Raw genomic sequence first — 13,148 nt, forward strand, 5'->3', positions numbered from 1 at the left:
GTGTTTCAAAGCCTACTGGGGAATTCAGTCACACAGCTCCCATTAATTTCAAATGGGAGTTGCATAGCTAAATCCCTCGTTGGCTTTGAAAGTCTCAACATCTATGCATAATGCAAACACACCTTCCCCGTTAATTCCCTCTAGTCATTTTTTCTTATGTTTATAATGCTAATAAGCACCAGCAGTAGGGGAAATGTTTCGACTAAAGCATTATTAATTAAATATACAAGTCTGCAGCACTTTGTCAGTTAGCAGTGCCTTCCTTATGTCCTCAATTACGGTAAATTCCCTGCACAGAAGTGTTCAGATGCTCAGAGCCTTGTTCTAACCCTGAGGGGTTTTTATTCCTCGTCACTTTGTCGGAAGATAGTTCTATGTGTAAACAGAAGGACTATAGGGACCTGAGCCAGGTTCCTTTGGTCATTGGTTGAGTGACATGAAGCTGATAGGATTGTGTAGTCAACTGGTAAAATAATATTCCTTGTATGTCAAGATGACCTGGACAAATGCTATTAATACGCCAGCCTGGGGGAATTGCAACATTCCAATGGACTGCCATGCCAGAGGCTGGGTTTAGGAAGGAATGCAGGCCAGGGGAGTTTAGATGCTTTGCAGAGGTGATGTCCTACTAGGGAAAGGCAATCCGCAGTTCCAGGATGTATGCCTCACATCAGCAGGTGTGAACACTGCACCCTCTATCCCCTGCACCTGTTGGCTGGCTCGCAGTTTGTCACTGCCATTTTTCAGGAGATCGTCTTCTTCTGAGAATGAAGGCACAGCATCTGCCAACACTACAATCTGGGGACGTGGTATGGAAATACACATCTGTATCTTAAGTCCCGTCTACATCGACAGTTGCAGTGCTTTAAACTAAGGTGTGAATTTAAACCAATTTTGTTAAACAGGGACAAAGCTCTGTGTGGACACTGATTTCAGTTTATGTGTTTATTGCAGTTTAGCTTAAGTCATTTAGAAACAAATTTAAGCTAAACTACTTTTAAACCCAAATAATTATCCACACAAGGGGTGGAACCAATTAACTAAAATCAGTTTATTTAACTGGTACAAGTTTCACGCAGATAAGGCCTTGTATAATTTTTCCTCCCTTCAGTTATTCCTCCCATTTCTCTTCACAGCCTCAGTTGATAAATCTTGAAATGTGGATTTCACAGCCTTGGATGGAGACACCTATTTGCTCCCAAGCTTTTCCTAACAGGAGGTTGCTGAGTTTGTAATTTTAGAATTGTCCCTCTGCAGGAATTCCCCATGCTGCAGGAGTTGGAGGGGACAAATAAGGCTCCTTGGGCCCTGCCATTTATCCTTTCATCTGAAGCTCTCAGGCGTAAGTCTCCTTAGTGATACTCTGTGAGGAGAGGGAGGGGGAGAGAAGACAGAGACAGAAACTGTACCTGGGCTCCAACCCAGCCTTCCAACCTAACTGCTAACTCTACCTGTGAGAGGATGAATCCACAGCTCCAGCCTGAAGCTGACAACTACCATCACCTACCTATCTTTAAAATAGGAGCTTATTTTCCCCTCTATGTTTCATTAAAGCATTTTCCCACAAACAAAGCAGCAGTTTTGTAAGTCAGCTGAGAATGATTGCTTGCCATCCAGTTAATATTTTCATCATCATTTAAGAAAAAGATTCTAGAAGGAAAGAGAGTTTTCTAACATGCAATCAACCCCTATTCCTCCTTCATGTTCAAGTAAATAGAAGTAGAGATAGAGAGTCTCTGGGGTTTTGGGTTTTTCCAAGATCACCTAAGTAACTTAAGGGCACAGGTCCAACTGAAAGTCAATAGGACTTATTATTATTAGTTATATAATCATAGTATCTAGAAGCCCCAGGCTCTTGAGATGGGCAAAGAGAGCAGCTGTGACAGTCAAGTAAGCAGAGCATTGCCAGGAAACTGAAGTTGATACATTCAAAGGCCATAAGGGAGAGGGGAATAAGGGTTACAGGACACACTGGAATGGAAATTGCTGACTGCCCGTTTCTTTCTTCCTCCCTCATTTCCTTTGACTAGTTACTCTCCTCCATGAATCTCTCTCTAGCTGCCTCTCTAACACAGTGCTTCTCTTTGCTGTCATTTGTTCTCTCCCAGATGTTTTTTCCCCTTGGGTAAGAAAGTTGTGCATAAATATCATCTAAATGTATGGAACTTGAAACGACTCCAATCCAAACTTCCAGTGGTACAATTAGAGAACTTTCACCATCACAATTAAAGAACAGTTTTTACTATCCCAGACTCAAAGGGAATTAGACTGAAAGTGCAATCATCCACACAGTCATTATCCTTTCAGTCGTTTCCACTGCAGTTCACCAGCCAAAGTAAATGTCTTTCAGGAAGTTCGGTCTGTCCCTGAATGAACACTGGATTTTTGTCATGAGGATACCTATTTCTTTTTGTCTTTTCTAAAAACATTAGTAAAAGAACTAAAAATTCAATTACTGTTGCTGATGCATATAATATTTTCTGTATTGTTTATGGAAAGTTATTTTCACTAATTTAGCATTTCAGCTAACCCAACTGTTACCCCTGGGTATGTGATTATCTGAGGCTGTTACAGGAGTAAAATGCCTTAGCACAGGGTCACAGATTTACAAAGCAGCACAGAATAAGGCTCTGGAACATACTCACGTTCTCTGATCGGAGTTTCTTGGCTGGGCAGCCTCCATCTATGGGGTGTAGCATGTAGTAAAGTCGCACTTTGCTCGCATGTTTCCGACTCTGAAGGAGGAGTGAAAAGTGGTGAGGCAATAATCAAAACATTCCTACTGGACAGTAGAGAGTATCACAACTTGAATGAGACTTAGGGTCCCCCCTTCATACATATCAATCATAGGAGGAGAGAGAGAGGAACCCTTCATGAGTAACTTCTACATTTCGAGATCATTTCACAGGGCTTTCACCATGGTTGAGGAACTCAGTTTAATCCTGGGAATATCGTAAAGCCACCAGATATAGAGGTAAACAGTACAATTTCACCTTGAGTCCGCCATTCAGTCCTGGCTGCCCCAGCTCCATGAAGAAAGAGCAGAAATGGAAAAGTTTCAGAGAATGGCAACACGAATTATTTGAGGCACAGAAAGATTTCCATCCCAGGAGAGATTTAATAACAAAGGATTAGATGTGTATATGAGCAACTGGAACATCCACACTTGCTATACTTAAGATAGGATAAAAATGTATAAGGGAAATAAAACCTAATGCGCCAGGAAATAAGTCAACCAATAAATGCTCAGGGTCAGGGCAAAACTTCCCCTATGGGCAAATCATCAGATAATTGTGCATTATGGAGCTCTTATGTCTTCCTGTGCAGCACCTACAGACAGCATACTGGACTAGACAGACGTTGGTCTGAGCTGTCTTAGGAATTCTGACTCTCCATCTTTCCTTCCTTTTTTAGCGGTCGTTTCTGATAAATCTTGCCCATGCTGTGAGAATTTGGGAGGTTGATCGTTCCTGGAACTAAGCTCCACCGGCAGGGAAAGAGCCCAAGTTAGTTGCATCATTGTTATAAAAACAAAAACCAACCTCCCAAACCAACATACTTCTTCAAAGTGCTCATGCACTCTCTTGTTTGATAACAGCCCCCATCCTCTCATGAAGCAGGAATAAAAGATTTGTGGACTTAAAGACAGACCCCAGTTGCCCACAGGCCCAAGTTCCATGTGAGTCACTAATTGCTCCACAACAGTGCGTGGTGTTCTATTACACTTACACTTCCCAATTTAGCAACTGGAGGGCTGTTTTCCCCTCCCCCAAGAATATTTAGGACAATTGTTTTGCTTGCTGAAGTAACTTTCCCAAAGAATCTAGCTAGCCAAAAATAAATAAGTATGCGCATAAAACACCCAGCAGACACAGCAAAGTCAACAGACTAGTCCTTGAACCTGGCACTTGCCATGCTGAGGCCTCAGTGAGTACAGGTTGCTGCGCCCTGTTTTAAGAAATACATTTCAGCATTAAAAAATGGCTATAAGCAATTTAAAATCCTGTTCAGGCCATACACAATCTGTGCTTCACGCTCTCAGGCAGGAAGGTAGTCAGAGGACAGAAATACAACAACTGAGAAATCAGGAAGCGTGGTGGAGGATGAAGGACTTACTGGACTGATTGACCTGAAATGAGCAATGCAGTATGCACGAAAGCTAATCCGTGCCAGAGGCACTTGGAAACCGGCATGCTGACCAGCTAAGACGCAGGCTGGAGGTGACATGGAAGTACCATGAACTATCATGGTGCCTAAATACTCTGCTAAAGGGAACATTACAAAGGTTAGATGGTTGGCGAGAGCGAGAGAATAGTGATTAGTCACTTGGGCTGCACACACCTCCGCTAATTGTCTTAGGGTGGCTCAGGAACAGAGAGTAGCATCGACACATTCTGCCATATACACAATATAAATAAATACACCCTTTGATGGCAAGCACTCAGCACTCTAAATATTCCAGTTTTTAATTGCCAAGAATAAACAACATTTAGAAACAGGCTGAGAGCAGTTAAACTCCGGACATGGTTATTTCAGGAGTTTCAGTTACAAGCAAAGTACCACTGAGGCACAAAGAAAAAGAAAACGGGAAATCATTTCTTTACATTGCAGCGAGGCTCAGTTTTATGCTATGTCTTGCCATAATAATTTTGCATTTTAAGCAAAGTCATTACTTTGATTCAAAACACATTGGTTTCATGCTTCTAGGAGTAGCCAGTGCCAAATCCCCCTCCTGTTTAATTAAACCCCTTGCCCCTGAGTGCTTCCAATTCTGCTAGAGACCAGACTCCTTACCACATTTATTTTTATGTCTGACTGACAGAGCCCCCAGGCTTTCAAAGGGAAAGGCTCTACAGCAAGGATGTGGAAGAGTCTTCTAATTTGTGACAGACACTTTCTTGAAAGCTTTAGTAAATGTCCTACATCATCAAGTTCTTCTTGCGAAATCATACATCAAATATACGTCTCCTTGAAATCAAGTGTTAACCCAGAGCAAGGAACATAGGTCCACCCCAGCAGGATCTGCTGACCAGGCACCTAGCATTCTCAAATTATTCACACTGCAGGAAAGTTTCCAAAGAGCTTATTTTTGTGCAGAGGGACAGAAAAAGGTTGGGGGTGCCTGGGTGGGATAATTCTTTTTCTAGGCTCAACAGCTTGTAGGAGGGAGCTGGTAAATGCAAGTTCCATACTGTGTTCTGGACAGCTGAAAAGGGAAAATGAGATGTACTCCTCATATTAGTAAACCCTGTGATTTTTAAAATATAAAGAGGGATTGAAAGCTTCTACAGCAAGAACCCTATGGTGGTGCATGCAAGCTTTTAAGGGCATCACTTAATCAGACTCAGAGTCCTTGTCTTCCAATAGATCTAAGGTAAGAAATCTGCAGCTAACGAATACACGCATACTAAGTCCAGACATGCACAGGAGCTATTATTATGCAAACAAGTTTGCTCTGAATCTCCATCTTTGAGTGCCCTGCAGAACAACTGCAGCACTATATTATCATTTCAGATCACAGATTTGCAGTTTTAAAAAATTAAATTACCGTTAAAGTGTGGTGGAACAGTTTTTCCATGGTGCGAACATGGAGCAAAATTTGTATGTGTAAATCCAACTGTGCATTTTAAGCAAGATCATGCAATAAATTAAAACAAACAAATAAAAAGATGGAACAAATCAGTGAAGATAAATATCCTTGCCCCACTCATCATCTTATATAGTTTGAGAAAATAGATTTTCTCTGACAGATCTCACATCTCTCTAAAACCAGTAGATTGATAGTACAGGCTTTTGGATTTTCCTCTAAGAGATTAGGTAATTAAGAAATGACTAAGTAAATCCATGTGAATTTTAAAAGATTGATCTGTGCAAGTCAGTCTCATATTTCACTGGTCCCACTAAGTTTCTTCCTGGAAAGCATAGCAACAGCATATAAACTTCGCTTTGTGTTTCACTCACTAGAGATGTGCAAAGCTGGAAACCTGGGGCCTGATCCAAAGCCCAGTAAAGTCAATGCAACAGTTCTCATTGATTTAAATGGGCTTTGGATCAGGCATTTTGATGCAGTACATAGCACTTAATGGGCCTTGTTCTCAGTTACACTGTGGGGCGCAGGTGCTTTATACTGCACTGACAGTGTAAAAGGGGACTGTGACTGAATGCCACTGTAGCGTGTACCCACTGTAAGACCCCTTTACATTGGCAGAGTGCTGCAAAGCAACCTTAGAACATAAGAGAATCATCAGTCCCAGGGTTATGGTGCTCTGAAGATATTAAGTAAATAATCAACAAATTCTCACATCTCCCCTGTCAGGAGTAGAATCTCCCCATTTCACAGATCGGGAAGGGAGGCACGAACCAGTTAATGACCTGACACAGTGAAGCCTGAAGTCACTGGGGCAGACAGAACTCTGCTCCTTATGGTGTCCGACCTTAAGGGGGTTGGCCAGTGTCACACAGCAGGGATGTGATGCAGCCAGGCAATTCCTTTGGTTAAAGCCTGAGACTGCACACTAGGAGTTCTCTGTCCCAGCTTTACCACACGCTCCCCAGGCGACCCTGGGAACTCCCAGCCACTCTGTGCCTCAGTTCCCCAGCTGTAAATGGGGACATTGATTCTTACCAACCTCACCTGGGTGCTGTGAGGTTTGATCCCTCCTTAGGAACACAGGAATTGCCAGCCTGGATCAGACCCCAAATCCATCATCTTCTCTCTGACAGCGGCCAGCACCAAAGGCTTGAGAGGAAGGTGCAAGAACCCACCAGTGGTAGATATGGGAAAATCTGCCTCCAGGGAAATCTCATCAGAACCCATGATACAGACTCATTTAAGCCCTGATCTGTTATATCCATTGTAAAACTTATTATTTAGAACACTTTATGATCATCGCATGGAAAGAGCTGTGAATGCAAAGATTATTACTACAACAATATGGCTTTTCTTTTTCGGTCTGTTTAGTTCCACACTTCATGCAGTCTAGCTACATGTAGCTATGCTCTTTGCCATCTGGCTGAGTTTATATGCAGTACAGAAAGATAATTTTTAAAAAGATTAAAAGACAAGATTTTAGTAAATCATTTTAATTGTTTTCTGCATGACACAAAGCGCCGTGCAATAAGTGATCTCAAATCATTAAAGGGCAACCAAAGCTCCATCTATCTGTAAAAACTCACGTTTATTTGTTATCTGGTTAGATTTATACATGCTGGAAAAGTGAGAGTATATGCTGTAGGCAGAACTGCAAAATCTATAGCAATAAAGATCCCCCACATAACCGAACTACAGCTCTTATTATCCGGTAGAGCTTTGCTGCCTGTCTAGATCTCAGGACCTACCCCAAACCTTTGCATGTATTGAGTAAGACTCATTTACTGTAAGGGGTAGGAGACAGTGGAGCATATTTGTCAACCCACTTTATCTCTGGTATTTTCTGCACTTTAACCTCTCAAGACCAATGTGATCATTCACAACATCCTGCTTGCAAACAGTCCTGCTGGTTATCTTTCCTCTTCAAGCTGCAGACTTGAAATCTGCAGCTTGGAGGTGTTGGAAAGGGTAAGTGTTAAGAGAGGTGGTGATATGATGCTGGCTAATTGCAGAGCGTGGTGCAGCAGAGAAACTAAGAACTTAAAATGCCACTGAATCAAACTTGGGGGCCCAGTTGGAAAGCTTCTATCCCTTTACTGAGTTTCAGAGAACAAAGGGGCAGAAAAACATTCAGCTACTACAGCAGTGAGTACTGTATATGCTAATAAATCCATACAAAGTGTCCCATTCTCTCCTCACTGCATGCTTTGAGTCAATTCTATTTACTAAGATGCACTGGGAGAGTCCTCCAAACTAAATGAGAACAAAGGTAGGTTGGTATAACTGTGCATCTGCTGGCAGTTTACAACCAAATTCTTATAGATGTTGGGGGAAAGGAACCTAAATCAGAAACATTTACCTGAATTTGGAGGTTTGGATAAAATGGGGCCCAGGCCTGGATCCCTGATTTTGCCCCTCCCTTTACCTGTAATAGTTCCTGAAAAATAAAAAGCCCTGATTTACAGTTCAAAGACAAAATAGGCACATCTATAAGACTACCAGCTGTGGAACAAGAATCCTCATCCTGAAGAAATCTGCTCATTCTTCTGCTGTAGCGCCAAAAGTTATTCTCAGTGTGCACTGTGTCTGAGTACCTCTTTAGTGGTTTTACCAAATGCTATGCATTGGACATTTTTATTTATAGTCTCTGTACTAAAGGAACAGTTTTCAAATGGGGGGAAAAAGCCTCAGTTTAATAAAATGCAGTTGAAAGACAACTTTCCCCAGTGAAAAGAGCTCAACTGCATCTGAGGAAGTGAGCTGAAGCCCACGAAAGCTTATGCCTGCTGAAATTAAATTTGTTAGTCTTTAAAGTGCTACAGAACTCGTTGTTTTTGCTGTATACAGACTAACACGGCTACCCCTTAGGAAAGTTGCTGTTTTCCTTCTGCAACTGCAGAGTTCTGCTATGTAAGAGCTCAGGTACTATGGTGATGAGGGCCATAGAAACAAGTACATTAGATTAGATTGGACCTGTCCCAATAGATAAACATTATCTATCTACTTACCTAGAATTTCTTTTAATACAGCAAAGGGTGATATAGAAGCAACACAGTAGTGGTTATTGAACTTAGCACAAAAAGGACAAACAGGAGCCAAACTTGCAGCATAAAACCAGACTCATTGTAAATCACAGTTCTGCGGCGTTATCACAGTTCTGCAACAGGCTTTTATTTTGAGACAGTGCAGCAATCAGAGGTGAGATTATACAACATATTCTCTGTTGGAATAGCAGCAGCAGGCAGGTCCCAGGAAATTAAAGGCAATGACAGTTTCAGGCAGAATAGCTCTGCTTGTTCAGATAGGAAACGTTTATTTTATTACTGACACTGGGAGGAACTATTTTGCTATTCATTGATGGAAGTTCGATACATCGATTGATCTTAGAGTTTTATGCTAATCAGAATGCTACAAGCCAGTAACAGGAATGTGATCTGTTGCTACTTTACTCCATTGATTTAAGCTGACCTGACAGTATGAAATATCTCCCAACTCCTGCAAGGGATTTCTTGAACAGCAGAACTGGGCACAGCATTAGTGGTAAAATTAGAGGTAAAATAATGAATGTTCATCTTACCCCTACATGAGAGTCCTCTGTAGATACATTCAAGGATCACATTTACCTCTCTGGGCCACAGCATCAAAGATATTAGTTTGACAAGATCTATTTTCCATAAATCCATGTTGACTGGCATAAGTTATATTACCCTCCTTCAATTGTTTATTAATTGAGTCCCTATCGACAATTCCATTATGTTGTTTTGGATCTGTCAGACTGATATGCTTATAATTACCCAGGTTCTCCAGTTTAGCCGTATTAAATATTGGCACAATTTAGGCACAAGAAGAGCCTAGGAACTGTGCAATGTATTCTTGAGCACTATTTCCTGGCCACTCCTCTATCAGCTAACTATTTATGTATCTACACTGACAGCACACTCTTGGAACAGGGAGCAGAGCCCAAGGTGCTAAGAGGGGCTGTGCTTTTCAAACCGAGGGGCAAACTGGAGAGATCTCAAAAACTAATAGGGAGTTTGAAATTGGGTAAATTATGAATTAGGAAATAGGTAAAGTTTGAGGGGTTTTCATTCTTTGTATAGGTGGCAACGGGACATCTGGGCAATTGGATACCTGGCAATGGGGCAATTGTGGCAAGAGGTTTTCATTCTTTGTATAGGTGGCAATGATCTGCCGTGATCTCTCTGGCCTATCTGTGCAACAATGATGCCTATTTTAAAATTCTTCTGGGGTTGGGGGCGAGGTGGGGTTGGGGAGCGGTTTGGTTTTCGTCTCTCCTATTTTAAGCTATTTCTCCTTAAAGGTTCCAATTTCTGATCCTAACTCTGCTTTCCTTTCACTAGTGTAAATCAGAATTAGAGCAACTGCAGGCAAAGGAATTACACCAGTGTCCAGAGCTGGGAGAGGGAAACGGGACTCTCAGGATTTCATGCTGTACTTGTTCCCCTGTAGGACAGCCTCCATGTTTAGAATATCAATGCTATGGTCCAAACCCTGGTCCCAGTCAAGCCAGAGGCAAAACGCTCACTGGCATTAAAAGGGAGTAGCTGTGACCCATGGTAATCTGTGCACTGATTTACAGGTTGCAAAAACTGGAACCCCAAGCTATGAACTTGGTCTCAGGAGGCACAAATTCCAACATGAAATCTTTAACCTCAGTATTGCCTGTGTTGATTTTGACTGTAGTCAAAGTATCACCCCACCAACTGAACAGATCCTGCAAAGTGGGGAATGTTTTACTCTCTAACTCCATGTTGTATTAGCAGAGAGGCTGAGCATTCTGACTGGTTCTATATGTTATTTCTCACACAGGAGAATGAGAAGATAGATATTTCAGACTCTGTTCGCAGCTACACTTACTGATGGGTGTCTGGGGGCAGCCCAGAGGAGTTTTGGCCCGGAGACTGACTATACTGAAAGACCTCTACCTCCTTCATATCTTTTGGTCTCTTGTTCCAGGCAAATCTTGCATATGGGTTGATATAAAAATGAGTTTGCTCTTCTCATTTGATCTCTCCTCTCTAGTGCTCATCAAAAGCTGCCACATTGACAGACCCTGCAGACTGAAGTTTTCTGTCTAGCCACAGAACAGGTCAGGTGCACAAGCTTCCCTATGCACCTGCTGATAATGTACTTCATCCCATGCATGCAGGGAATACTCCTAGCAGGGAGAGGAGAGATCAGTGCCTGGGGGCCATTTTACACCTTGGCTGCAAATTTCTGCAAGATGTGACAGAGAGAAAGTGCAGGGACACATGCTATTTGCTCCTTGTCAGATACAATGCTACATCACAATCCCTACTCACTCTCCATGTGTGTAATGGCAGGCCAACACAGGGAGCATGAAGATACGGTGGGCACATGAAGGGGAAAGAGTGCAAGCAAAGCTGCATCTGCAGACATTTCATATTGCTAACTGTCATCTTGAGGGACATTTTACTTTCACTTGTACAACCATATACATCTTCCTACCTGTTCCTTTTAAATGCAAAGCTCACTGCAATATCACAAACGGAAGTATTTTGAGCAGATCTAACCGGTGCTTCTCAGCCCAGAGTCAGTTAACAGCATGACTATAGACTCTCAAGGTGTGTATTAACTAATCTACTGAAACTGGAATTGCAATAGCAATACTAAACTGGAGACCAGAATCAGAAGAGTTAATGCTATTACAGTGTGTCCTCTATTTTTTTTAATATCACTCACACACACACACACACACACACACACACACACACACACACACACACACACACAAAACATTGGCAATGGTGTTGTTGGCTTTATTTTAGTATCATGTATTTGAAACAAATTGCTTTGAAAGTATGTCAGTGGGACATATTTCTGAGAATTTCAGGGGGTTCCCAGCACACAGAGTGTGGGTGGATTTTGTCAGAATGCATGAAGTCTGCTAAACCATCTTTACCCCTGAATACCTGGAATCTAAATCAAAAGTGAAAGTTGCAAGCTTAAAAAATGTTAGTGAAAACACCAATGAAGACTTTGAAAAGAAATGGATGTCCTCTCATGCCTCACTAGGTCAGCCTTGTCTAACTGATTTATTATCTTAATCACGATCACTATTATTTCAGAAGCAATATACATTTATTGCTGGTAACAAGGCCAGTATCCCTACTGACTTTCAATTACTGTTAATGTCAGAGGAACATGAACTTCAGGGTCTCCTCCTTGGTATATTTCTCCAATTTTCTGAAAGAAGCTCTGTAGCTTAAACTATTTTCATCCAGAAGCGTCACGTTGTTTGAAGGGAGCCCTGGAATGAAGTCAAACTTAGATTGGGCGTTATCTATTCTGCTATTGCTGCTACTTCTCCTCAAGAATAGATTTTGCCACTGGGAGTGCATTAAAAATTATGTGTCCAGTAGTGTTGACAACAATGTGGTAACAAGTAGCTTCGCAAAGAGACTAATCTAAATTGATTTTATAAAAAGCAAGGTGATCGAGTAGTTAATGCTACCCTGGTGACACTGCTTACTGTATGGAGAAAGTGGAAAAAAGGTAGTAGTAACAATCTCATCATAAAATATCTGCCAGCATGTTTCTTCATTACAACATACAAGGTCATATCTACCTAGACAAATTTTACCTTCCGCTGTTAAACTGTACTTGGAGAAGTGGGGTGTTTTATTGAGGTAGCTGAGCATTACATGTAAATAAACCCTGCACATGACCACGCACACATTCTCATGCACATCAGTTTATTTCTCCTTCCTGTTCCTTGTAACATTAACAGACAAAAAGTTTAAAATATTCAGAAATGTTGAATTTCCCCTCCCACGCTCAGTCCTTGCTGCCAGGACCTGCACCACTGGGACACAGAGGTAGAAGGGGCAATGCATTAGCTATGGCTCTGCCACTGAAAATTACTTATAGTTAGCATAGCACAGCTGCTCAGGGGCCTACAGTCCCTTGAGATGACAAGAAGGTTTGTGAATATACAATATCTGTATGACAGTCATTACAGATTATGCTGCAGTCTATATTTCTCACTCAACTGTGCCCACGCTGCTCCACAGCTGGGTCAGGAATTTGTCCCTCACATTGTGCAGTGTTTCAAGATGACTGTTTTAGTCCCATACATTTTCCAAATCTCTGCTGTGTTGCCATATATTCTCTTCTTAGCAATGGAAGCTAAAGATTCATTTGTAGCCTTTAGCAATAGGCATGCCTAGCGCTACAACAGTAGCAAAAACATAGTCACTGAAAACCTGCTTTTGGGACAGATGTGCCCGGTTATGTGTCAAAGGAAAATTTGCGCACAGAGAAAAATCAGAAGCACGAAGCATTTAATGGATGACTTCCCTGCTATGGATTGAGAGTCAAGGAACAGGCATTAGGTGAGAGAAAAATGATTTTGCAGGTATATCTTCTAGCCTGTAGCACCATATAGAAGCTCTTTTCAAATGCTGAAGGAATATTCTGACACCTTAGGTCCCAGTGTTGCATTTATTGAATAGTATGTGCACTCTTCCTCCACATGAATATTTCAGATACAGGATTGCTTTTCCAGGCAAAACTC

The 13,148-nt window shown here is 41.7% G+C and overlaps 1 protein-coding gene across 4 annotated transcripts in view; it reads right to left on the reverse strand.

Moving 5' to 3' along the window:
- The window catches only part of ZMAT4 (zinc finger matrin-type 4), a 123,428-nt gene that overhangs the window by 52,838 nt on the left and 57,442 nt on the right, over positions 1 to 13,148 (reverse strand). For all 4 annotated transcript variants that reach the window (XM_067545272.1, XM_067545263.1, XM_067545243.1 and 1 more), the window contains exon 3: positions 2,646 to 2,735. In XM_067545272.1, coding sequence (XP_067401373.1) covers positions 2,646 to 2,735 — 90 coding nt within the window. The remainder of the gene's footprint in view (positions 1 to 2,645; positions 2,736 to 13,148) is intronic.

Source organism: Emydura macquarii, unplaced genomic scaffold, assembly GCF_026122565.2.
Source record: "Emydura macquarii macquarii isolate MOO-44397 ecotype Brisbane River unplaced genomic scaffold, CSIRO-AGI_Emac_v2 contig_201, whole genome shotgun sequence".
In the NCBI taxonomy this organism is placed as follows: Eukaryota; Metazoa; Chordata; order Testudines; family Chelidae; genus Emydura; species Emydura macquarii.